The sequence below is a fragment of the Muscardinus avellanarius genome (genome assembly GCF_963383645.1).
Source record: "Muscardinus avellanarius genome assembly, chromosome: 11".
NCBI classification, from domain to species: Eukaryota; Metazoa; Chordata; class Mammalia; order Rodentia; family Gliridae; genus Muscardinus; species Muscardinus avellanarius.
In genome coordinates this window covers 97,586,589-97,614,548 of record NC_137797.1, presented here as the reverse complement: position 1 = coordinate 97,614,548, position 27,960 = coordinate 97,586,589, and the positions used below count along the sequence as shown (strand labels likewise).

The following is a 27,960-nucleotide window of genomic DNA, read 5'->3' as shown; positions in this document are numbered from 1 at the left end:
CTAGAAGTTGACGGTCTTGACGGGCTTCGTTTCCTCGATTTCAGAAGACAGCCAGCGGTAGGTGCGGTGACGGCGCAGCACCTCGATGGCCTTGAGCTCCAGCGGCGTGGCCTGAATACCAAGGTCTTCTAAGCCGGGCAGCTGAGGCAGCATCCTGTCGGTGATGTGCATCTTTGAATAAAGAAAGGACCAGAGAGAATACTGAAAAGTGGCCAAGAACACACGGTGCTACCCCAGCAAACAGCCACTCTCGCTGGCCCAGATCACTTACTGAGACCGAAGGGCTTTCAAAGAACACGAGGCAATTTGGGATTATTGGAACTCACTGAAAGCAAAACACAGCTGGGCGTGTGGCACATGCCAGTAATCCCAGCTAGTAGGGAAGTTGAGGCAGAAGGATGGTAAGTTCAAGAACAGCCTGGCAACTTAGTGAGATCCTGTTTCAAAATGAAATTAACAAGGGCTGGAGAAGTAGCTCAGCAGTAGAGCACTGGCCGAGCACACATGAGGTCCGAGGTCCCACCACCAATTCCACCAACGACAAAAACACACAAAAAAGGAGAAGAAAATGTACAAGACAGAAAGAAAAAAAGAAAGAAAGAGTGAACCTCACTGACTGTCAGACCACAGCTCTCCCATGAGCACAGGACACTGGCCTGGATGGGCAGGTCTAATACACAGGTAAACCTAGCAGGGGAGCACAGGTCGCCACACTGGCCGAGGGTGGCTGAACAAGAAGCGTAGGAATAAGACAGGTGCTAAACAAGGCGAGCGCACCCTCAGCTGTCTGTGTTCTCTGAACTCAGGTCTTCTGCTGCAGTTTAAATCAAAGAGCATGTTGCATCTGTTCCTTCCCATTAAGAGATAACCCATTAACCATTTTTGTTCGTCCCACCCACCCCCAAGTGTACGCTTCTACCAAGCGAGGGCTCTAAGGCAGTCTCTAAACCAAACCAAAACCCCTCTGCCCACTGTACCAATACTTCCTCAACTGTCAAAGTAGGGGGCATTTAGTGTTGGGAAAGGTGGCAATCAGGTCTCCTGCCAGTGTTGCCACCTAGCGGGACATCACAGGATGGGCTCAGCTTTCTAGACACAGCCCATCAGAGGGAAGATTGAAGCTGCACATCCACACCTGTTCCCAAGGACTATTTTCACATCATCTCTACATGCCAACTTCTAGGTAATACCCCGGGGACCACGTGATGGCTTCTTATCAGTGAGGCCCGCAGCGGCTCACGGGAGGCCTGGTACAGTATTATTATTTCATTTGGCATCCTCCCTAGAAGCACCTGCATGCAGTGGGCAATGAGTTTCAGTGCTGAGTAGATGGGCCAGCCTTTGCTGGAAGCAGTATCAGACAGACCGGAGCACGGCAATGCTCCAAGCAAGCCCACAAAGCTGTCTGACTCTCGCTGGGCCAGCTCTTGCCCACGTCTGCCTGGGCCAGTGTTTACCACCTCGACTCACCCGCTCCACTTTGTCCCTCGTTATCCAGGGCTCAAATGGACTAATTTCAAAGAATCTTGCTACGAACCTGGAAAAGGAACATGCACAGCACACGTGGTAAGCACCTCTATGTCCCATCTCTAAGCTCCCATCAGATCCCCAGAAAGAGGCTGCTGCAGAGGACGGACTTCACTGTTATGTTCCATCTTATTTTTTAAGGAAAAGAGCCAACACCCTAGCTCCACGATCTGTGAGGCTCCCTCGGCGTTTGAATCCACATTTCCCTTACAAAGAAAACCCAGCCAACTGTGTTCTCCAGAGAGACAATGGGTCTTAATAGCTAAAAACTAAAATGATCTTGCCAATGAGCAAAGCAAACAAAAAGGACCCAGCACTCAAGTCTGAGAAAGGTAACCTCACCTCAGCCTCAGACCTTCCAATGCACTATTGTTAGGGCCGCAGCGCCGCTGAGTGGCGCACAGAGCAGAGAACGAAATACCTACGCCAGGTGCGGTGGCCACAACTGGGAAGCCAGCGCTGGGGAGGCTGAGGCAGGAGGACTATAGATTTGAGGCCAGGGTACGGTAAGTTAGTAAGACCTTGTTTCAAAATAAAAAATGAAAAGGGCTGGGGATGTAGCTTAGAAGTAAGAAGAATGCTTCTGGTTCAATCCCTAGCACCAAAACAAAACAAAAAGCATACACCAAAAACACATTTACAAGTCTCCAGCTCCTCGTACTCTGGCTCTACACAGGTAAGCCCCACCACGCTGAAGCTGCCATCCCAAGTGAATTTGCTGGTGGTTCGGGGCCATCTTTTGGTCTTTATCTTAATTGACCTTTCTGCAGCATTTCAATGTATGAATGTTACGAGTGCTGCTGTGAGCCAGCGTGGTTCTAGGTGCCGGGGACACCACAGTGAACTAAAAGCAATGTCCCTTTTCCAAGGCATCCAGTCTCCTTTAAACCTCCCTTCCCGGTGCCATCCAGGCTCCCAAACTCTTCCCACTTGCCGTTTGGCTGTGCGAGCCCTCTCTAGGCTCCTTGGTATGTTTCCTGTACGCTCCTGGCCATTAGTGGAGCTGTCCTAGGCTTCTGTGGCTCCGTCCATCCCTGCCACAGCCCCAGCCCCTTTGCCCACCTCCTGCGTAGTCACTGCGCCCTTACACAACCCGCCAAGCAGACCATTCTCCAAGTTAAAACCCAGGGGTTTCTACTTCCAGAATCAGAGAATGTCCTAATAAATACTGTTGGTCTCATGTGTACTAACCAACACGTCCCCTTCCTAGACTCCTGGACTCTTCTTGGCCGACCTTCATGACACCAGGAGACCTCACCTCCTCCTTGGTGGTGGTTTAAGAGACTGGCCCTTCACTGAAAGGGCCAGGTCCCCCGTTACTACAGGGAACAAAAGTATCCAGTCAGCTCTTTTCGGAAGATGCACAAAAGCACTTTACTCACCGATAGGCAAAACGAGGCAAGGGGTACGGGAGGAAGGATCTGTGAGCCACTGCAAAGATATACTTAGCCAGGTCAAAGAGAAGGTACCGATTCGGCCTAGAAAAGAAAACAGCACAGCTCTTCCAATGATTTGGCCCTCAATAGTTTTTTAATTTGACAAAATAACATTTTTATTATTTTAAAAAAATAGGCACTGTAGCAAATACAAAGAAGTCAACCAAAATCCCACCGTAAAATAGTTAATATATTTGATGTACATATTCTTCAACTCCTTACATATGTTTTCTTCCACAAATAGAAGCTTATATCCTATTATTCTGTTGTCTTTTTCATTGAACATTATGTCACAACCAACTTTTTACAATTTTTATTGGTGCACTGTAGTCCTACATCTTAATGAAGTACAAGACAGCAGAGTACACACATGCACACGGCACTCATTCAGCCCTTCCCCAGTTCCCACCCTTCCCTCCCTCCTCCTCATGCTGGCTTCGTGACCGACTTTGATGTATTTGTGAATGTACATCATGTACATTAAGGAGTTTCCCTTCTTCTCCTTTCCCATCACCTCCAGATAGGCCTCCTTATTTGTTCATCTACAGTTTCTCCTCCATCTAGAGTTCCTCCTATGACCCTTTTTTCCCCTAGCTTCTGAATATTAGGGAGAGCATCTGATTTCTTGTTAGTTTGTGACTGAATAATCTCACTTAGCATAATGTACTCCAGTTCCATCCATTTCTCTGTAAATGACATAACTTTGTTCTTTCTGGCATAAACTTTGTTCTTTATTCCACTGTGTGCATTATCCCATAGTTTCGCAAAATTCGATCTATATAACCAACTTTCTATGTCATTAAATATTCGATTATAGCCAAGATCAGTGGCACATACCTGTAATCCTCATACTTGGGAGGATGAGACAGGCAGATCACAGGTTCAAAGCCAGTCTCAGCAACTTTGTAAGACCCTTTTCCAAATAAAAAATAAAATAGGGCTAGGGGTGTAGTTCAAAGGTAGAATGCCCCTGAGTTCCATCCCTAGCACCAAAATAAACAAACAAATAAATAATCTATTGCATGTTAATGGTTGTACATACTGCACTGTATATAATCATAATTATTTATCCAACCCCAATTTTGAAATATTTAAGCTAATAAAAATATCTTTCTTTTATAAAATAATGGTTCAGAGAACATTCTCCAGTAAATGTACTTAATCATGATTATATATTTGGAATATATTGCTAAAAGTGGAACTGGGTCAAAACATATTTTGAAATTTTAGACTTTTAATGAATACTTGTAAATTGCCTTACAAAATGTTTATTTCACTTTACATATGGTGATAATAAGAATGGCCCCCACAAAAATGAATAAAAATATAAAAATTTTGCCAATCTGCTAAATAAAAAAGGTACCTCAACATTTTAATAAGCATTTCTTTAATATGTAAAATAAATTTTTTGTTCATATAATTTTGGCCACTTTCGCATTAATCTTTTCTTTCGTCTTGGAGTTCCTGTCCCAATGATGATTTGCAAGAATTCTTTTTCTTTTAGTTATCCAGTTGGGAATTTGTTTGTGTTACTGGGATTGAATCCAGATCCTCACACGTGCTGAGCAAACACTCCACCACTGAGCTACATCCCCAGCCTCCCTCCTTTCACGTTTGAGACAAGGTCTCACTAAATTGCCCAGGCTGGCCTTAAATTTCTGACTCTCCTGCTTCGGCCTCCTAGAGCATTTCTGCAGCGTTTCAGTACACAAACATCAAGGGAGTGCCGCTGTGTGTCGGGCATGGTTCTGAGTGCTGAGGACAGAAGTGAGCAAAACCGCCACACCCAGGCTCCCTAGAGCCTCCCTTCCCGGTGGCACCTAGACTTCCAGACTCTTCTCACTTGCCGTTACTGCTGTGCCACTGTGCTGGCTGGAAATATCACTGATTTTTGGTGACTCGTATCATATAAAAGCTTGTTTTACTTAATTAAAACTATTGATTTTTTTTCCTTTATTGTTTGGTTTCATTCTTAGAAAATCCTTCTATAGCAGCACAAATTTCCACATATTTTATGCAATGTTTTTGTTTGCTAAACCATAAGACAAATTCCTTCTGTGACATACTTTTGAATGTAACATACTTTTGAATATAAGGTAGATATATAATTGAATTTTTCCAAGATGTTATTAGTCAACTGCTTCAATACCATTTATTGAATTATTTACTGAATTGACCCTTTCCCCACACTGAAATGTCTCTTATTACATAACATATTCTTACATATATTTGAATCTATATGTGAACTTTCTGTTCTAGTCCACTGATCTGAATCATTCTATATTGATAAAATCTAGACTAAATAATCATTATCACTTACAACACATTTTATCTCTCCCCTCATTTTCTAATCCCTTTTGTCTCAGAAAATCTATAACTGAGAGCTAAATATAGTTAGCTAGAAACCCATCATTCTAATATATTTTTTAAAAAAGAAAGAGAGGACGTCAGCATCATTTAGGAGAAATATACAAAGTGTTTAAATCGCTTCCTTAAAATTCCAGTAACAATTTACAAGGACCCCTGCAGGACACACAACACACACACGCATGCTTTACACACAACTTTTACTTTTCATAAAGCAAGCAAAACTGGTATTGTGAATGAACTAATCATATATTTCCTATTCAGCAGTTCTAAAGCACTTTACATTCTATTAAGAGTAACCAGACTTCTTTAAGGGCCTTTGTTCACAGCACAGAGAAAGGTACATAGACGCTTACATCCTTCCCAGCTTAGATTCCATTACTCAGTATTATAGTCATTCCTCTGCAAATATTCACAGCAAAATCTATCTCCTAGGTCCCTCTCTGCTGTGCTTACCCAGCAAAATTCTTTCTTTGGTTAAACCAAGTATCTGCCTTCTCTAGGTCCAAATCCCAGCCAGGCAAGGTAGCAAGAAAAGAGTCTGCTGAAATTTTTATAGGACTGAGTAGAATCAACATATCAGTTTGGGGAAAAGTGTCACTTAACAATATTGACTCTTCTAATCCATGAATATGGGCTGTCTTATCACTTATTAATTTTTCCTTAACTTCCTTTAGCAAAATTTTATACTTTTCAATATAACAAGAGTACAATTCTTGTTAAATTTATACCTGAGTATTCTATACTTTTTTCCAATATTCAGAAACTTACTTTTCTATATTGATCTTGCACCTTGTGACTTTGCTGAGTTTGTCTACTAGCTTTCATTGTACCTACTAGTTGTGTGTGTGTATATGATATGATTTAATAAACGAATGACAGAAAGAATAACTCAATATAATTTAATGCTACAAAAACACCTAAAAGCAAGCTGGGCGTGGTGGTGGTGCACACTTGTAATCCCCGCGCTTTGGGAGGCTCAGACAAGAGGATCGCACAGGTTCGAAGCCAGCCTCAGCAACTTAGTGAGGCTCTCAGCAACTTAATGAGACCCTGTTTCCAAATAAAGTATAAAATAGGTCTGGGAGTACAGCACGCAGGTAGAAAGCCTCTGGGTTCCACCCCCAGTACCACCAAACAAAAACAAAAACAAAAAAACCTAAAAGCAATATTAAGATCTTAGAGTTCTGCCTTGGCCTCAAAGTGTCAGAGAAATAAAAAAACCTTTTATCCTGAGGCCGAAGATAAAAAGAAAAATAGAGGTATATATCTATAAATTCATAAAGAAAAATTGCTTATACTAACATGTCTAGTGTTACTTTTCCTGTTATCATGCCAAACCAGAATGACTTACTGAAGCCTAGCAAAGAGACCAGAGTGAGTGGGAAAGGTAAGAAAAATATCTGACTTATGCTGAGCCACTTCCACAGAGCAGTAAGCAAGAAAAGATCATAAAGACATCTTTGTTCATTTATTCCTTGGAAATCTACTCTAATTCTTCAAGGGAGCCTGATATCTTGAGTTTAGTGTTCTCTGAAACCTAAGCTAAGAGTGTGGTGTGTGTGTGTGTGTGTGTGTGTGTGTGTGTGTGTGTGTGTGTGTTTAAAAATAATTTTCCTATAGTATATGACTCGCTGCATGCTAATGTATGAACCTGGGAATCAAAAGAGACATACAAGCCAGGTGTGGTGGCGCATGCTTGTAATCCCAGCATTTGGAGGCCAGGGGATTATAGTTCACGGGCAGCCTCAGCTACTTAGTGAGGCCCTCCACAATTTAGTGAGATCATGTTTCAAAATGAAGAATAAAAAACAGATCAGGGGGTGTAGTTCGGGGGTCAAATGTCCCTGGATTCCATCCCTAGACCCGTAAAAAAAGAGAGCGAGATAGAGAGACAAACATTCACATTTGCTAATATGGAAAAATGATGTACAACAGCTGTGACATGATTTAATAATTGCAAATAACTTATACAACCCAACTGCACCTCATATTTCTGAGAGGAAATTTTAATAGAAAGAGTACAGAACAAATCATGCCTCTTAAACATGGTACTCTAAACTGGCCATTTGCAAACTTCAGGGACATTTTGATATTCAAAATCAATTTGGTTTTGCAACTACACTATCAATGCTTTGTGTTTTAGAATTTATAGTAATATCATTTATTTAAAAATCATACTGTACTGATGGTAATAAAACCAATCACTGGCCAAAGAATAGTCATTTCCAGCATCCGCTGGGATTGATTCCAGGGCCACCCCCCCAATGGATACCAAAATCTGTGCTCAAGTCCCCTAAATAAATGGCTTAGTATCTGCAAAAAACCTATGCACATCATCCTGTCTATTTTAAATCATGTTTAGACAACGTGTATTATCTAAAACAAGATGTAAATGCTATCTAAATAGCTGTTATATCACTTGGGAGATAACAAAAGGGGGAAAAGGTGTATATATTCAGTGCAGACACGTTTTTTTTCCCACCTGAATATTTTTAACTTGAAAAGGTTCTGTCAATAGATGCAGAACCTACAGATATGAAGGGCTATTTATCTAATAGTCTTGGGCAATGGTTCTCAGACTTTCATGACAAAGAAATCATTTATTAAAACAGATTCACGAAATGTAGGCAATTCAGGAGATTCTAATACTAGAAAACTGTAACAAACTGTCAGTGACTTATTTAGAAATAATTTGCTATAAATCATTTTGGATGCATCATTAAACAATCATGATTCTTTCATTAAAGTCAAACTCTAGGCACTTACCCAACAAAGGCAAAGTCTTTTCCTTTGGAGTCTGGATCTTTAACTGCATTAATAATTCCTTTGGATACATCTACAACCTACAGAAATTATAATATGTTTAAGTAATCACTGAAAAAGAGAGAAAGAAAGGGAGATAAAGAGATAGAAAGGGAACACGGGAGAGAGAGGCGCAGGTGACACCAAACACAACAAAAATGTGGCAAAATTAAAATAATACAGCTGTCTGCTTTTGGAACACTTCAAGAAGCCACCTGCTCAAGAGTTTATGATGCTCCTGAGTCAAGGTTCACTGGAGTATTTTCTCTGGTAGAAGCAGTATCTTCAGATGGCTCAAGGCCTCCTGACTAGCCTCTGCCCACTGGCTCACCATTCTCGTCTACCACTTTTCCAGGCCCTGGTACTGACCATCATAAACTCCTAGACTAGACCACATGGATCTGCTACTAATCTACCATTTGACTTTCAAAAATAGTAAGCTTACATGATTTTAGTGCCAAGGCTGTTAACCAAGGTGATGTAGGCCCCCAGGGGACACTTTAGTAGTTATAACTACGGTGTGGTACTGCTGGCATGTCGTGGCTAGAGGACAGAATGCTGCCAAACGTCCATGGCAGAGAGCGCCTGGCCCCAGATGTCAACAGTACCACTGCTGAGAAGCCTGGGTCAGCCCAACATGGAATCCAACACATGTCTCCACCTCCGGCTCCCATATGTCCTCTTCCCTCTGTATGAAATAGTCTTCCTCAATGCCCTTCATCTGATTTACTATTAGGCTCACCTTGGAGGTCATTTCTTCTGAGTCCACGCCTTGATTAGGTGCCCCTCTGATAAAATGACACAAAACTTCTCCCTATCAAAGCGCTCACGATATTGACTGATAGCTGCACTATGTACCTGTCTTGGACTGTAAGTAAACTCAGGACAGCAATTTGTGTCTGCCTAGTTAGTATTTCTATATTCCCAGTAATGCGCAGTGTGTCTGCACATTAAGGACTAAATAAAGCTTTCTTCTTGTCTGTCTTCTTTATTCAGCATAGATATTTTTTACTCATTTTTATACTTTCATTGGTGCACTGTAATTATATACCACAATGAGATTCAAAGTGACACACTCACGCGTACACACATCACTTAGTGAACTTCTCTCCACATCCCCCCATCCATGTGAAATTGGTAGTGATACCCTCATATGTGAACACAACACGTGTCAACTGTTTCCATCCTCAGTCCTCCTTTCCCCCCTTCCACTTAAATTAACAGATGGAGACACTGAGAAAACGTGTATGTGTCTTAGGTAAACTGAGAGGCATCCAGATGAAGCAAATTGACAAAGAAGAAAATGATAAGCTTACTGGATTAGAATGAAATCAGAAAAGTAGTTACCCAAACCTGAGCTCAGCTAAGCCCATTTCTAACCTCTCAGCCAAGGCACTTACATACACTGGTTGCTTCACTGTCTTCATGCCCAAGGAAACAAGAGGCACACCACCAAACCAGCGCATATCTGGAGAAGAAAAGACAACTCTCCTTAGAAGGCGCAGCTGCTGAAAGACTCACCAATCTCCAGATTAACATAATTGTTTTACACAACAGAAAGAATATGTAATAAATGAGCTGTCTCTAGGGAAATAATCAACCTAACAAGGAGCATTCCTTTTCAGATAACAAACATGGGGAGTAAAAAGACCAAACATTTAAGAACACAGAAAGCCATACAAAGTGGACTGGCAACACAATACAGTAATGGCTTGGCAATGCGCTGTGATGCAATGCTGTCTTCTATAATCCAAGCGCATGCTCACTCCCAGACTGGTTCTAATTGCAACTTATTCTAAGGAGGAACACAGGAATCAATGGATAAGTGATATGGTGTAAGTAACTTAGAAAAAGACCCTGGTAAAGTGGGGATTTAGTGTATGAACACAGTAGCACAAATCTGTGGGAATGAAAATGACATTTGATATATGGGGTTACGACAACTGTTCTATTACTCAAAAAAAGTTTAAAAAAGTAATTACTTCTTAGTATAAGCATGAGCAAATCCCAATTGAATTAAATGTAAAGGCAAAAGAGTACTTTTAGCTCTTAATAGTAGAAATTATTTACAATAGCATCTAAAGACCAAAATACTCAGAAATAATTAAGGTGGCAAAACTATGTAACATTGCTGAAAGAAATGAAGATAGAAATAAATAGAAAGGCATCCCAAGTTCATACACAAAGACACCTCAATACTGTTAAGATGCCGCTGTCGTTTCTATGGGGCATCTCCAAAATTCAGGCATGGCCAATATGATATGAATAAGAGGTGGCAGCTTAAGAGGTGATTAGGTCAAGGGGACTCCTTCGTAAACAGGACCTTATAAAAGGGCTTCACAGAGTGCAGCTAACTTGCTCTCCTGCTGTGTGAGAATACAGCATGGTCTCTTGCTGTTCAACCTTTCACCATGTAATTATGCAGCAAGACAGGGTCCACCAGATGCAGGAGCTTCAACCTTAGACTAATCAGCTTCCAGAACAGTGAGAAATAAATTTGTCTTCTTTATAAATTACCCAGCCTCAGGTATTTTGCTGTAGCCACACAAAAGAGACTAAAACAGATGTCAAAACCACCTAAAATAAGCCAGGTGTGGTACTTGTAATCCCAGTACTCAGAAAACTGAGACAGGAGGGTCTGGGTTCCCAGCCAGCTTCAGCTACTAAGTGAGGCCTCTGAAACTTAGTGAGACCCGTTTCAAAAATAAAGAATAAAAAATAGGGCTGGAGGTGTAGCTCAGAGATAGAATGCCCCTGGATTCAATTCCCAGCATCACACACACACACACACACACACACACACACACACACACTCTCTCTCTCTCTCTCTCTCTCTCTCTCTCTCTCTCTCTCTAAAACAATCTTCTGATTTAATGCAATCTCTATCAAAATCCCAGTGGTGAGCCAGGTGTGGTGGTGCACCCTTGTAATCCCAACATTTGAGAGGCTAAGACAGGAGGATCAGGGTTTGCAAATAGCCTCAGCTACTTAGGCCCTTTGCAACTCAGTGAGACCCTGTTTCAAAAATAAAGAATAGCCGGGGGAGGGAGGGGGGGTTGCATGCTTTTAATCCCCGCGCTTGGGAGGCTGAGACAGAAGGATCGTGCAGGTTCAAAGCCAGCCTCACCTGGCTTAAGAGACCCTGTTTACAAATAAAATATAAAATAGGTCTGGGAGTGTAGCCCGGAGATAGAAGGCCCCTGGGTTCCATCCCCAGTACCACCAAAAATAAAAAAATAAATAAATTAAATAAATAAATAAATAAATAAATAAATAAGGCTGGGGGTGTAGCTCACAGAATGCCCCTGAGTTCCATTTCCAGTACTGCAAAAAACAGAAACAAACCCAAAACTCAGTAGTGGTTCTTGCAGAAATATGGAAAAATCTATCCTAAAATTCATATAGAATCTCAAGGGCCTCTGAGTAGCCAAAACAACATTAGAAAAGGAAAAGAAGCTAGAAGTCTCAAGTTTCCTGACTCCCACACTTGTTAGAAAATCACAATTAAGAGTGTATAATAATCAAAACAGTGACAGGAAGACAGACATATAGACCAAAGAAATAGAAAATAGAATATGCAAAGGAATTTTATTCAGCTACACAAAGAAACGAGCTATCAAGCTATAAACTCCACAACAACTATGAACAAACCTTAAATGCATACTGCTAAGAAACCAATCTGAAAATCAGGCTACATACTGTATGATCCCAACGAGATAATAAAAAAGAAAAAATTATGAAGACAGTAAAAGGACCAGTGGCTGCCAGGTGCCTGGGCTGGGAGTGAGGGGCCGGGATACATCATACACGGAACTCAAGGGAGGTTAGGGCAGTGGCCTGATTCGATCTAATATTCTCAATATGGTGTCAAGGTCACAGAACTCGTGAGGCTGAGAAAAACACTCAAGTCTCGGCTCCACAGTCCACGTTCTTTCCACTAGTCTAAGTTGCTCCTTTGAGCCATGCCCTCCAACTTCCTGTAGCAGCTGGAGGCTCACACCAGTAAAAATCCATTGGTGCCACCAATTTTTTTTTTTTTAATTTGGTACTGGATATTGAATCCAGAAACATTTTATCTTCAAGCTACGCCTCCAAACCTTTATATTAATTTTAATTAATTAATTTATTTTGTAGTGCTGGGGATTGAGCCCAGAGACATTCAACCTCTAAGTCATATACCTAGCCTAACTTTATTTTTTATTTTGAAACAGGGTCTCACTAAGATGTGGAGGGCCTCATGAGGATGCTGAGCCATCCTCTTGTCTCAGCCTCCCAAGTAGTGGGATTACAGGCGTGAGCCACTGTGCCCGGGGGTATCACCAATTTTAAATGGTTCTTTAGCGTCTCCCAGAAATCAGAAGGCCCATGTTGGTGATGAAAATATAACTTTAGGGAGGAAAAAGGCAGCTGGGGAGAAAAATATAACCTTAGTCTATCAAATCAGAGAACACTGTTAGCTTGTGCTCAGCTTTAACTGAAGCAGATAACTGAAAGGATATTGGTTAGCCAATATCCTCTTCTCTTCTCCTAGGAAGAAAAAAATACTTACTTGCAAAACTATTGAGGAATCTATCTTCTCTTCCAAAGATATCCGATGGCTTTATGATGGTGGCTTCCGGAAACTCATTCCTTACTTCCTTCTCTCCAACAGCCTATATGAATACCAGAAACAAAGCCATTCAATGCTGAGATGAGTGAACAAAGCTCTCGTTCTTTCTGCCACCAGGTGCTACTTCTACCTCCAAGGTCATAATTTCCTTGAGATAAAGGTAACTGTATTGTTCCCGAAACTCTGCACAGAATGGTAACAGACACGCACAAACACCCCGCGCTTATAACTGCCCTTGGGCTTCTTCCCATTTTTATTCTGTAGGAGTTATGCTGAAGAAGAAAGGAGAAAATCAGAGTAAAGGCGAGCTCTTCCAGCTTCGAGTTTTCCTTTTATTGACTCTGGTTTGTGCTGACGGCCTAGTCGTGTGACAGAGAACGGCGAGCACGGGGCTGTGGTATAAACTGAGGCAAGTGGCAGCAGGGCACACCCCGTGTGAGGAGGTCGTCCGTCTCAGCGTTAACTGCTGTCAACTCCACTCATCACCCACCGACTCCACCAAACCCCCAGACGAGCCCTCCTGCCCGCGGAGGCACAGACCCCCGCCCACCTGCCTTTACACCACAGGCCGCGTGGACTTGGCCCCTCGGGTCTTGGGTTCTCACCCCAGGGGCCACTTCTCTCCAGCCATGCACAGCACAGACCTGATCAACTTCAGCACTGATGAAGGCATCCTACGCTCAGGGGAGTCTCCTACACATCCAGCCTGCTTCCTCTTTGATGGAATTCTAGTCCACTAATTGTGCTCACCTGACTTTTTTTTTTTTTTTGGTGGTACTGGGGGTGGAACCCAGAGGCTTTCTACCACCGGGCTACAATCCCAGACCTATTTGTTTTTATATTTTATTTGGAAACAGGGTCTCACTAAGTTGCTGAAAGCCTCACTAAGTAGCTGAGGCTGGCTTCGAACCTGTGTGATCCTCCTGCCTCAGCCTCCCAAGTGCAGGGATTACAAGCGTGTGTGCGTGCATCACCGCGTCCGGCACGGCCCATCTTTTGAGTCACTCTCTTACCGATATTGTAAACTACCTGGTCCCTGTGTACTTTACTCCACTCACCAGCCAAAACCCTGAACCTGGAGGACTCCTATTAACCTCCTTTATTCTTCTGGGTGGGGCGCAGTATTGGGGACTGAAGCCATGGGTGTTCTACCTCTAAGCTGCACTCCCAGCCCTATTTTATTTTTTCATTTTGAAACAGGGTCTAAGAGACGCTCAGCCTCCTAAGGACTAGGGTTCTAGGTTGGAGTGCCCCAACTCTCGCCTCCTTTGAGCCACGTGTTCCCACTGCTTTTAGCAGCAGGAGGAAAAGAATCCAATCAGCACCACACAATGGTAGCCTCTAAATCCATGCCATCGATTTATCTGGGCCCTCAGTTCCCAGCAATAGTTTTCCTCTAATTTGTTCTCCCAGATGATCATTTCGAGCATTTTCTATTCTGTTCAAATTTGATTCTCCTTTCTTTCTTCTTCCTTTCAGTAAATGACTTCACCTTCTAATTCAAAGAGAAAATACATGAAGGCAGAGGAAAACCGTCTCAAGTTCTTTCCACCAAATCCACACTCGGGTGCATGAACCAGCCTTCCTCCTCCTCCTGCCGCATGCAGCAGTGGTGCCTGCACTCTGGAGCACACCTGTGCCCTCCTACAGAACTCGCCCTGCTAGTCTCTCCCATATATACACAGTCTCAGTCTCTTTACCAGGACCTTTCTCACCTCCCCTGAAACAACAAAGGCAGATCCTCTACCTTCAAAGAGAAAAAGTTTCAGCCAGGCATAGTGGCGCACGCCTGTAGTCCCAGTATTTGGGAGGCTGAGACAGGAGGATCACAGGTTCAAGACAGCCGCAGCAACCCGGTGGGAGTCTCAGCAACCTGTGGGACCCTGTTTCCAAACAGAAACATAAGAAGGGCTGGGGCTGTAGTTTGGAGGTAGAATGCCCCTGGGTCCAATCCTCAGCACCACCACAAGAAAAGAACAAATGTTTCAATTCCACGTCACATTCCCTTCCAGTTTCCCTCAAACTACTTAAAACTGCACCGACCTCTACTGTGCCCGTCACCTCAGTTCCAACTCACCCTCACTCACGTGTCCTCTGGATCCTGCTTCAGCACTGCACTGAGCGAGCACTGACAAGGTCGCTGATGGCCTCAAATCAACAGGTCCGACTTCGCAGTCTAGCCTGCCTCCTCCGTGGCACTCAGAGTTCACAGGGACTCTCCCTCCTTCTCACTACTGGCTTTCAAAACATCGCACTCTGCCAGCCTCCCGTCGACCGCCCATGTCCACTCCTGCTCGTCTTCCCGCTGGTTTTGGCGTGGCTGTTTTAGGTGCCTCCTCCTCAGCCAGATCCCTTCTCGCTGTTCTCCTCTAGGCCCAGTCCAAAATTCTCTCCCTGCGTCCTCTTACTCACGAGGCCACGTTATGCCCCCCTCCCCTGTTACTCCAGCTGTTGACAGATGCTGGTGATGCCCAGATCTCTAGCTATAGCAATGACCTCTCTCATGCACTCCAGGATCATAAACCCCTCCTATCACTACTACCTTAATGCTCTACACGCATCTGGAACGCACCTGAATCCCAAATCCAAAACTGGATCACCTTCCATTCTCAAGTAAAATGGCACCTCTCAATCTTTGCTGCACTTACAATAATAATCATGCAACTCTGCTGCCCGAGTCCCACTAGCAGACTGTTTTCATTGTCTGGAGTATATCCCGGTCATCAGGACTTAAAAGCTCCCCCACCAGCCGGGTGTGGTGGCACACCCTTGTAATCCCAGCATTCCGAAGGCTGAGACTGGAGGATCAGGGTTCAAGGACAACCTCAGCTACTTAGTGAGACCCTTTGCAACTCAGTGAGACCCTGTTTCCAAATAAAGAATAAAAAATAGGGCTGGGGGTGTAGCTCGGAGGTAAAAATGCCCCTGGGTTCCATCCCCAGTACCACCAAAAAAAAAAAAAAAAAAAAAAAACTCTACCCTCCACGACTCTAAAGCGCAATGAAGGCTAAGATGCACTGTCTTAAGCCTGTCATCTCAAGTATTCTCCTCTTACTCAACATGCCACCATCCGCCCAGTGGCCAAGCCAGAGGCTGGGCAGCTTTGGCTTTTCTCTTTCTCACCACTGACACTCCTATTCCCTTCCAAACAATTGTGCTAGTCAGATGATTTTAAGAATGTTAGGGCCCTGTTTTCAATTAAAAAAAATAAAATAGGGATGGGGGTGTAGCTTGGAGGTAGAATGGCCTGGGTTCCATCCTCAGCACCCACCCCACCCCACCCACAAAATGCTAGGATAGAGCTAAACCAAGCCCTCACTCTTGTTTTCTCTCTTTCTGCAACGCAGCATAGGAATGTGAGCCTGGACAGGACGAGGCCAGTGTTGTGATTATGAGAGCCAAAGCTTCCACAAAGAGCAAAGTCAGAGCTGAGAGAATCAGAGACATAAGCTGGGGCCTGATAAGTCACGGCACCAGTCTATGGCTAAGATTCCCTATTGCTGGATTTTTTAGATACATAACTCTATAAATTCCCTTTATATGTAAATGAGTTTATACAGGATTTTCTAATGCTAGCAATTAAATGCTTCTAACTAGTAGAAGTCACACATGCTAGGCAAGCACTCTACCACTGAGCTACATCCGGAGCCCCCATGTCTGTTTTTTATTTGCTATTAGCATAACACAATATGACTCACTGTCAGTGCTTAATAAATAATTTGTTCAATAAATAAATACAATGGGTCAAAAAGTTGGAGCCACTGCCTAGGATTCTACTGTCTTTATAGTATTAGTCAAGATAGGATTGTAATGGTAAAAACCAAATGCTAACAGCACTCACAGACACTGATATCCTTTCTGAGTCCCTACATATGAAGATATTTCAGGTTATAGTCTGACTCCAAACAACAGTGCTCAATCTCTCAGTGTCATCTGGACTCCATGCAGTTTCTGGGAGTAAAAGAAGATTGGGTACTATGTGAAGAGCCATTTTCTCTCACAAACACTTATCCTTGACATTCTTGGCCTTCATGTTGCCCAGGGAAGAGTGACATAACCCCAAGAATAAGCAAGACATTTGATATAGAAAGATGGTCTTCTAGCTAGGCTAGATGACACAGGTGTGCCTCCTTTGGCAGGAATCATGCTCTACCTTTTGTGCTCTTTTCTGTGTAATTCTAGCATGCTCTAAAGACACTTAAGTATCTGGAAGCAGGTAATAAAATGGCCTACCCATCTCTGAAATCCCATAGCATTCACACAGAAGGCATTCAACAAAATGTCACAACATAGCACATGCGCACAATTCTGGATACAGAGAATGAGAAACCCTGTTCGCTTTCAGCCCACTGATGAGAGACCCTTCTCACTGGCATTGTGCTTCACAGGGCCCTGAGAACCTCTAGCTCTGCCGCGCACTTGCCAGGCAGACCTGTTTCTTACCTTATTTCTCAGGTATCTAGAAGAGCTTTTAATGTCAGCATTGAGATGGGAAACATGAATGAGTTTCTCAACTCCAGCTTCCTTCGACACTTGAGCAATCGCTTTAGGAATCTTCGCAAAAACATCCTCAAAATCAAAGTTACTGGAAGAAAAAGGGATCAGTTAAGGATTCCAGATTTGGGATTTTAAAGCTTTTTATGATAAACTGGTGTTCACAGCAGCTTAAGTTTGAAAGAGCAATAATTTAACTCTAAGCCAAATTAATGTTCTTTCCAAGCTCTCAGGCCTGCTCACTATAGTTACTGTATATAGTTTGAGGCTTACTCTGAGTTATAAATCCAGCACATAAAATGCTGTGGCCCCAAGGAATTGAGAGGCTGGGCCTTTTAAGAAAATCTGGCTGTACCGCTGAGTGGGGAGGAGGCAAGTGTTGAGAGCTGGAAAGGGAATAATTTCTTACCTCTGGAAGTTTGTTTTCCTCCAGAGGAAAAAAGAAACTAAAAACTCAGTCATCAATTCCATGTACAGCATTAACTAAATGTTTACTCTGTACAAGTCATTGGGTTCATCGTTACGAGACATAAAGTTGAAAATTACCCTGCAAGTCATTAAGGAACTTAAAATACTTGATGAAACAGACATATGCAAAGAAATCTAAGTCAAAATTTAATAAATGCTTTTAAAAAGGTGTTAACATATCATGGAACCATCAGATTAAAATCTTATTTGTTGATAACTCATACAATTGCTAAACAGAACTATTCAAAACAGAACATAGATTTTTAATTAACAATACAGAGAAGCAGCCTAGAATATTGTCACATAAGAAAAACCAAGGATGAGCTTGCTGAACAGTGAAAGAGGCAAACACATACTCCTGAATCATCCCAGGTTGACAGATCCAGGCCCAGTTCCAATACCAGTCCCTGTCTAGTTGGTATCACCAACCACCAGACAGAACTCACACTGACTCTGTACCAGCATCACACCACACTGCTGACTTACACTAGACTGACTGTCACAGGAATCTAACCAGTGCCATTGGTGTGTGTGTGTGTGTGTGTGTGTGTGTGTGTGTGTGTGTGTATGCCACTCAGTCAACCTTATGGGCTAATTGAAAATGTCACTACAATGTCTGGCAAATAGAAGATGCCCAATAAACATCTATTGAGCCCTTAGACAGACTTATACAAAAAGGAAACAAGAGACTGAGACTTACCTGGTCTCCCAGTCTCGTCCAATAAGGTTGATGACCACGTTGCTGTGCTCCACTGCTCTGCGGATAGAATCTTTGTCTTTGCTATCCCACTCCTAAACAGTAGTAGCCAATCAGATACAAATATAAGGTAAAAATGTAGCCCCTTCCTCTACCAGGTTAAGTTTCAAACAGACTAGCTAGTATAGTCTTAGTATGGCGCCACTTCACAAAGGCACCACTGATTATAATAGAAACGATGTTGAAGCCTCAAACTCCCTGTTGATTCTGACTGTTCTGGAGACAAATAGGTCAAAGCACATTTTACTCAGGCAATTAGAAGAACTAGAAAAGAGGAGGTACATGCTTACTGGGTCATATTAACATTTGTCCACCCAACTGCCCCCGAGTTTGTAAAGGTATCCAATAGTGCAGTCTCCCTCCCTGCAACAGCCAAAGTAACCGGAGGTCACTTGAGAAACAAACAGATGCTCCCTATGTGGCAGCAACCACTTACAGACTAAAGACAGGAGGAGCGTCTTCCAAAAGCTAGCTTTCGACTGGGGACATTCATCATTATTGTCTTGTTTCTTTTTACCCCTTCCCTTTTTTTTAGTAATACCATTTTTAGTCATTTCTACTTTAAAAACAGGAAAACCAGATTCAGAGAGAAGTGAATTGCCTAAAACTTCAGGTTTTTCGTAGAGCTATACTTTTGAGCAGTTTATAAGTCATTGAGGACTTAAGTCAGATTGATGAACTTGTGAGAAATAGTATCTGAGGATAAAGTAACTTCCGACAAAAGAACAGAGCTTTCTATAGTAAAATGAAAGCTGAATTCTGTCAGCATCTCCCTGGAAGACGGTAAGTAGTGAGACCTTCCCAGGATGAGGTGCTCAGTGTGTGCCTGACTCAGCCAATGGGGAGGGAAGGAGGAGGAGGTGCATGAGAGGGAGGTGGTGAGACAGCCGTGGGGGAGGCAGGGAGAGACTAGAAGACTGAGCTGCCTGCACCCCAGGCAAGTCAGACTAAAGAGCACTCAGGCGAGGCCCAGCAGGAAGAAGCCTCAGAACTGAGGGGGGAGAGTGGGTACAGTGCCAAATCCTAGTTTTGGAGTCAAACACACAGGAATGCAAACCCAGTTTGCCATTTACTATGCACAAATTATCTCCCCAACCCCCAGGTAAAATTAGAAAATACAAGAGCCTGGCCCAGTGGTCCACACCAGTAATCCTAGCTACTCCAGAGGCTGAGAGAGGAGGGCTGTAGTTTGAGAACAGCCTGTTCAACACAGTGAGACACTCCCTCCCACCCCCACAGACCTCCATCAAATCCTAAGAAGGCTGGGGGTGTAGCTCAGTGGTAGAGCACTTGCCTAGCATGTATGAGACCTGGCTTTGATACCCAGCACCACAGAAAGGAAGAAAGGACGAAGGAAGGGAGGAAGGGAAGGACCTATCTCATGGGGTTGCTAAATAAAATATACATAAGAGCAGCGGCACAGTGAGTGACATGGTCAATCAAAAAACTAGTTGTACACACAGAGATTAGAATGATGTTTTCAGAAAGGATGCCAAGGGTGGGAAAAGAAGAATTCAAGATGACTCAGAATAGAAAAGCTTAAGGCAAAAATGCATGAAATGCCCAAGAGTCCAGCTGAGAAATCAAAAGGAAACCACAATCCCAGGGACCAGGCCTGCACTGGTAGGTTGGTAAACTAAGCAGCCATTTAGACCGCAATCTCAAATAGGACCTACAGCGGTGGGGGAGGGGAGAATCACTCTCCATACCCCAATTGGCTACCTTCTCCAAAAATAGCACATAAATAAACACTAAAAACATTAGACTACGACTTTACTCAACACAAGCTCAGAGCTCAGCTCAATGCCAAACACTCAGAAAATAAACCTCTGCAGAAAGAACGGAATAAGTGTCCCATGGCTCAATCCCAGTGAGTTCACATCTGCAAACTAGTTCAAGGTTTTACCGCTCACTTGTGAGATACTTTACTTTAGAGGCACTGCGAGACAACCAACAAAATTAAGCCTCAAAGAACTTAGGGGTTAGCTAAGCCCTGCAACAACTGTAATACCAAGGAGATATCTGAAAATAAGATTTTGGAAAAGAAAAAAATACATTGTAGAAACAAGAAACTTCAAATATAAGTAGTTTGCTTAGCTTGTGAAAATTCAGTATGGAATAAGTGAGAATGCCATTAAAAATAAGTCAAAACTTGAAAGGAGCCAGGCGTGGTGGCGCACGCTTGTAATCCCCGCACTTGGGAGGCGGAGACAGGAGGATCGCGCAGGTTTGAAGCCAGCCGCGCTGGCTTAAGAGACCCTGTTTCCAAATAAAACCTATAAAATAAGTCTGGGAGTGTAGCCCAAAGGTAGACAGGCTTCCAGGAACCCCAGTACCACAAAAAAAAAAAAAAAAAACCAAAAAACTTGAAAGGATTCTAGACAATTCTAGAGATGCTAAGGAGTTCACCCAATGTTTTTAAAAAGGCAGCGAGTGAGTATCCGTAGAGGGGCTCAGTCCCATAGTAGACAACAGAGCAGGAGGTCAGCCTGAAGCACAGTGGAGGTGAGCAGCCAGGCCCAGGGCCGGCCACAGAGAACAGGTGCAGGCGGGATGACCCCCCGCCCAGTAGAAAGGTGGTGCCGGGCACTACAGGACACTCAGCATCCTTGACCTCCACCAGACAAACCACTATGGCTCTTCAGAGTCCCACACATTTTCCATCACCCTGTAAAGGCTCTGCCCACCTCCTTCCCTGCCATTCCTCATGGGCGATTCCTGCCCAGAGGAGAGCCTGTGGGTAAAGAAAGGCAAAGAAGAACAGTTCTGAGTTAAGCCTGTGCCCAGAAAGCCAGGGTATAAATCGCCCTACCGGTAATGTTTTTTTTCTGTCGATAAAAGCACTGTCCAATAAAAATATATAATACGAGGCACATATGTGATTCTGAATTTATTACTTTCTGAATCTTCTTTCTGAATTTTCTGCTAGCTACGCTTACAAGAGTAAAAAGACACAGGGACATTTATTTAAAAAGTATACTTCATTTAACCTGATGTATCTAAAATATTATTTCAATATGCAGTAACTATAAAAATAATAGTATTTTGAGGATTATTTCTTCATACTGAGTCATAGAAATCTGCATTTCATACTTACAGCACATATCAGTTTAGACTAGCCACAGTTCAAGTACTCCATGGCTACCCTGTAGCTGGCAGCTACCATACTGGAAAGCACAGGCCTAGAACAAGAATCATCAAACTAGAGCCCCAGGCCAAGTCTTGCCTGCAGCCTAATTTTGTAAGTTTTACTGGAACACAACCACACATGTTTGTTTACATATTGTCTCTGGTTGCTCTCAGGGTATATGGGCTGAGTTCAGTAAGTATGACAGATGCTCTGTGGCCTGCAAAGCCAAAATATCTACTCTCTGGCCCTTAAAGTAACCACATGGCAAGTGCTGGTTTAACACCTGCATACCCAAACAAGAGATGCAGGAGTTTAACTGAAAGAATACCCTGCAAAAGGAAGATGCCTTCGGTCCATTCTGAGATAAAATTATACTTGTTCTTACTTCTAAAAATTACCTTAAAAATTTACATATGTCAACTCCAAGTATCATAAAGGTCTTACCAGAAAGATAATCTGGCCCAGGTCACCCATGGGACGAAGGTGCATGATGTCATAAGTATCACATCGATAGGGTATGATCACCTGTGACCCCATCCGTCCTAAAAAAGAATGAATGGAAACAAGGATCAATATTAATGTAATATGGCTATGTTACACAATAATGATTTGATAAACATTCAAATTCTGGTATAACGTGAATTTATAGTATGTTTAGAAAAAAGTATATTTGCCATGCTAAAAAGTTGTAACTTTTCGGAATCCCTACTCCCACCTTAATGTCTTACACAGGAAGCATATGTATATTCTTAAAGCACAGCAGATAAAAATTAAATGAATCCACGACAGAAGTAACTCATAATACTGCTAAATGAACAGAAACGTAGCTCGTGGCCTCTCATTAGGAAATCCTGCTCAATGGCCAGGAGACAGAAGTAACTCGTAATACTGCTAAATGAACAGAAACATAGCTCGTGGCCTCTCATTAGGAAATCCTGCTCAATGGCCAGGGAGCACCATGAGCTCAAGGCACCTGACTTACCAAGGTGGTTGACAACGTATCGGCCCAGGAATCCTGTGGCTCCAAACACAGTGGCCACGACCCCACTGACAGAGGAGCGTCCACCTTTACCGTGAGGAATGAGGGCATGATGGATCTGGCGACGGGGTAAGCCGGGGAACACGGATGTGGCTACTGCAGTGATAGCAGAACCTTAAACAGAACCCCAGAGTACAGAAAATCAGCTCATCAACCTAAAAGTAACTGTGAAAACATACAGCCTCTTTCCCAGGAAACTTGTAACATTATTTTGTGATCAGTACCTTAGTAATTTAATAAACACAAATTGTTGCCATATAAAATCCCCAGGACATGAGGAAATATATAAACTAGAAAGTAAACTTCCTATTCTGTAGGACATAATTTACCTAGGAAGATAAGTCATATTCTCATGAGAAAGGACTCCTAGATACAGTGTTTTGAGAAAGATTTTAAAGAGGAATAACAGAATGGAATTCCATGAGAAACACAGAATACAGAGGCAATAAAACCAGTGCAGGGTGAACAGGAGACCTATCTGAACAGACTCTGAACTGATGGCTAATGAAAAGGAAAGTTTATGATGTGGGTTAGAGGCAGAGGACTCTCAGTCCAGAGCAGTTTTTAAAAAGGTGCAGTTCAGACAATATAAAACCACTAAAAAACATTAACAGTGATGACAAAAAGAGTGAAGTTCTGAAGAAAAAATGTTCTGACTTTTAGAAATGTTTAATAGCCAGTGATCTGTCAAAGCTCCCACCAGTATTTACTTATTTATTTTGTGGTGCTGGTGATAGAACCCAGAGGCATTTTGCCTCTGAGCCAGACTCCCAGCCCTACTTTTTATTTTATTTTGAAACAGGGTCTCACTAAATTGAGGAGGGCCTCCCTGGAATTACAAGCCTGTGCCACCACTCACGGCTGCTCCATTTTCCCCCCATGGACCTTCAGTCAGTGCATGAGTGCTCACACCTCTCTAGAGTGTGTGTGCAAAGAGAGCATCTGGCCTGAGCCTGAGTGCCTGCAGGGCTGGGAGACTCACTACTTCCCACAGCAGCCCACTCTGATTTGGGCCAGTCTAACACTTAGAAGCTTCTCCCATATGGCTTATAAGTGACTGACTCCTAGCACTCTTTATCTTAATCTTTCTCCGGAATGACAGAGTAAGTCTAAACCCTCTTCTGCATCTAACTGTAGTAATTACAGCCACACTAAGTATTCTCTTCTGCATACTCAACATCTGCAGTTCCATCTATTCCTCATATGGCAGAAAAGAAAAACCTCCTTTGGATACATGCTAATTTCCTAGTTCCTTCTAACATATTGAAGCAAAATTTGAGAGCACGTTACCCTACCTTTACATAAACAGAAATAACTACAAGGTTTAAAGTGCTGAATAACTTCTTTCCATTCAAAAAACTTTGGAACTTAGCACTGGTGCTCTGTACACGTGGAGAAAACTGAAAAAGACAAATAGTATGACTTTAGAAAATCTGTTTTCTGGAAATAATTTCTTGGTGGCATTCCACCCAGCCCTGTTCTCCTCTATCAAAAAGAGTGAAATTGGTGCCAGATATGGTGGCACATACCTGTAATCCAAGCTACTCGGGCTTGAGCCCAAAAAGTTCAAGGACAACCTGGGCAACAAAGAGAGACCTCCGCCTCAAAAAATAAAGAATGGAATCGGAGAAATAGTTTAGCTCACAGAATAATAACTGAAACCACAGAGATTAAAAACTAATACAGACCAGACGTGTAACAGAAACAACTTAACAGATAAACTTACAGAGACCTTACCGGCTGTGCAGCACTGTACTATGCTTAGTAGATATTACTATATTGTGTTACCTTCACCACCACTTTACAGATGAGAAGCTAAGGCTCAGAGAGGTTAGTGACCAGCCCAAAGAGCCAGAAGACACTGAAAAGCAGCCCAATGTGGTCAGAAAAGAAAACAAAAAAAAGGAAATGGTATTGAGAAGCCAAATAAGGTGTTCCAAGAAGGAAACAGTTAATTATCAAATGCTGCTCGAGTGAAGGAGGGAAGATCACAGAATCTAGAAGATGTTGGTCATACGTGAGCAGAACAAGAACGATTCTGCTGTATAAATGGGACTGCAAGCTAGACAAGCACGGGTAAATGAGACACTGTGAAGCGAGGAAGTACTGAGAGGAGTACAGCCCAGCATGGTGATACATACCTGCGATCCCAGTACTTGGGATCCTGACACAGGAGGATCACAGGTTCAATGCCAGCCTCAGCAACTTTAGCAAGACCCTTAGCAACTTAACGAGACTCTGTTTCAAAATAAGGAATAAAGAGGACTAGGTGTGTAGTTCAGAGGTAGAATGCCCCTGGCTTCAGTCCCCAGTATCAAAAGAGGAAAGGGGAGGTCTAGATAATTCTTCTAAGATATAAGAGGAAAAGAGAAATGGAACTAGAGGAACATGAGGATAAGGAAGGGTTGGTGTTTGATTCTTATAATATGAAGTATGATATTCACATGCTGACGGAAATGGCCAATCACTAGAGGTTTCAGCTGAGACTACAGGTATGTGCTAAAATTCTCCACTAGGGTTCCAATCTTCCCTCGCTGCCTCAGATTACACTAATCTCTCCCTTTTAGAATTTCATACTATACTTAGTAGTCTTCCACACATAAATATATACAACTCTTTTACACAATTCTGTCCTACTACACACTAGACTTGCCTCTTATCAGTTTCCTCAGAAGCTTACTTTTACTAGAGATAACAAAGCAGAGTGATTAAGAGCATAAGCTACAACGTCGAAATTGATGAAAATATCTAGAATTGTGGTTAGCAGACATTTGGTAAAAAGCAGTTATCATTTATAATCTTCACTATGTGTCACCAATAACAAGAACCAGCAAATGTAGAACCACCACTATAAACAATGTGCACCACATTTCCAGCAATATGCAGAAATTCTAACCAAGACATAAACAAAAGAATCCTCTACACACCCCAATCTTTGCCTCAGGTGAATATATCTGAACTGTGGTGCTTTAGAAATTTGAGGTGCAAGGACCTCAAAAATCCCAATTTGACAGCTCTTTAGTAAATCCCCACTCCTATTCTTCATAAAGCCCTAAAAGTAATTCTAAGAAGTAATTTTGAAAAAAAAAAAAAAGTGACTTTCTGTCGTTAGTTGTAAGGACACCATGGAAACAGACAACTTTGGGGATTGATTTGGACGTGTTTGTGGAGAAGGTGAAAGAATGGTAATGAAGTTTATTATTATATTCCTGGCTTCTTTGCTTTTCTTGCTTCTTAGTGAGCGGCAGAACAAAAGCATGTTTTCAATTTGAGAGCTGAGAACAGATCCAACCAGAAGCGAAGGGAAAATAACGCTGACAAATTCTACGGCGTCCTTCGTACTTCTTCACCTTCCTTTCCCCCAAGCGCCCGCTTCCTATTCCACGGTAACACCCCTCTCTCTCGGCCCCAGACCCCAATGTCTAGACCTAACACATCCTACATCTGTAGAGACGCTTTGGGTTAGAAAGGTGCTTTCACAGCTATTCACTTAATCTTTCGAGAGGCTCTCTGACGTTGTGTGGGTATCAACTGCATTGTGACAGGAAGGGGGGAAAAAAACCTGAGGCTGAGGCCGATTAAACTCGGGCTTGCACAAGGTCAAAGGATGAAGCCAGGGAAGTCTCCACTATCCTTGTTCCTCTCCCGACCTCGTACAAACACTTCTCATCAGCCCCAACCCTTACGACCCTATCAGAACTCCGATTATCTCCATCTTTTACTGCCCCCCTTCCCCCTCTTCCCTGCCCACCGCTCAAGTTCCCCAGTCTCCTTCGCAAGCTCACAATTTAATATGTGAGCCCGGGAGGTGGGGAAGGAGAGGGAGGAACTGGACAGGGGCAGCTCCGAACCTGGACAAACCAGGGCGCCTGGGGGCCGGCGGGCAGCTGCGGCACCGCGCCCCTCCCCAGGCCTTGGACTCGGGGCTCAGGACCCCGACAGAAAGCCGCAGTTGCCGGTGACACTTACGTGACATTGGCAGGGCCCGTACAACCCGGGGGTGAACGGCAGCCGCCATCTTCTCCCACAATCCTCCGCGGCCAGCGCTCCGGCCGACTACGGCTGCCCGGCTGGGTCAAACTTTCTCGCCGGCCGCGCTCCGCGCACGCGCAAAACCGGAGAGACCCGGCGGGTACCGGGTTGCGATGCAACCTTAGAGATGGGGAATGGATAGAGGCGGGAGAAGAGGAGGAAGAGAGAGAGGAAAGAGAGAGAGAGAGAGAGAAAGAGAGAGAGAGAGAGAGAGAGAGAGAGAGAGAGAGAGAGAGAGAGAGAAAGAAGAAGAAGAAGAAGGAGGAGGAGGAGGAGGAGGAGGAGGAGGAGGAGGAGGAGGAGGAGGAGGAGGAGAGAGGAAGCAGGAAATGAGAAGTGAAGGAGGGGCGGGGGGGGGGAAGGGCTTTGGGAATCTCAGATCTAGAATGGACCTTAAAGATAATCTCAAGTTGCTGAAGAACCTCAAGTTCAGAGTCAACTGGGGAATGAATCAGGGGCATTCAAAATGACAGAACCCAAAGTGGAGGGACTCAGCTAACTGGACTCTGAGGTCACCGTTCCCCTCAAAGTGTCAGGGCAGCCCTGGTGAGGCTGGGGTAAGGAGGAGGCGTGCCAGGGCCAGGGCCGGGCTGAGAAAAAAGTGTAAAAGCAGGGGGCCGGGACAGTGGGAAAAAGAAATAGGAACGAGGATGCACTTGCAGTAAATAACTGCACGTCGAGTCCACAGAGTACAAGCCTCCCCCCTGGCATTTGGTTGCTGGTCCCTCTTCCGAGAGATACCTGGACCAAAGCAAGTCTGTGCTCAAAAGTCACCTTTCAGAGTCTGCTCAGACGCCCTCACCCAGAGTGGTGGCCATTCCACTGTCCTGTTTTGTCGTGTTTTCGTTTATCAACGCACTTAACACCCCCTGACCTATGAATCCAGGAGTTCTTAGCTTGGAGTCCGAAGCAGGAGTGAACTTCAGGAAATCTGTGAGCCTCCTGAAATTTGAACTAAATTTTAATAGCCACGGATGCCCTCTGAACATTTCCCCCCCCCCTTGCGGGGAAGCTTGCAGGTGGCTCTCTCTAATGGTTTTTATTTTTTAACCCTTGGGGAATCGACATTGTTCTAGAAAGAGCCATCTGGAGCCTAGGGCGACTCCAGAATAAGTACTTTCATTTTAAAATACTTTTATTCTGGTGAACATTTGTGGTCCCTGCATGAAAGATAACCGGTGACCCCGTAAAGCATACCGCGAGCGTATCAGGAAGCAGCTAGTTTGGGAGAGAGCGTTCTACACTCAGTAATTCATTCAGTGCTTGAATTTACAGGGGGAAAGAGTGTGTGTTACT

The 27,960-nt window shown here is 43.4% G+C and overlaps 1 protein-coding gene across 1 annotated transcript; it reads right to left on the bottom strand.

Annotated features, from left to right (window-relative positions):
- On the bottom strand, positions 1–26,650 carry NDUFA9 (NADH:ubiquinone oxidoreductase subunit A9; the record flags this gene model as incomplete). Its single annotated transcript, XM_080705747.1, has 11 exons — positions 1–171; positions 1,471–1,537; positions 2,910–3,005; positions 8,100–8,176; positions 9,536–9,603; positions 12,685–12,787; positions 17,188–17,329; positions 18,407–18,498; positions 22,038–22,135; positions 22,576–22,746; positions 26,602–26,650. The coding sequence occupies 11 exons, from the start codon at positions 26,648–26,650 to the stop codon at positions 1–3; spliced, it is 1,134 nt and encodes a 377-aa protein (XP_080561873.1).
- Positions 26,651–27,960: the final 1,310 nt, after the last annotated feature.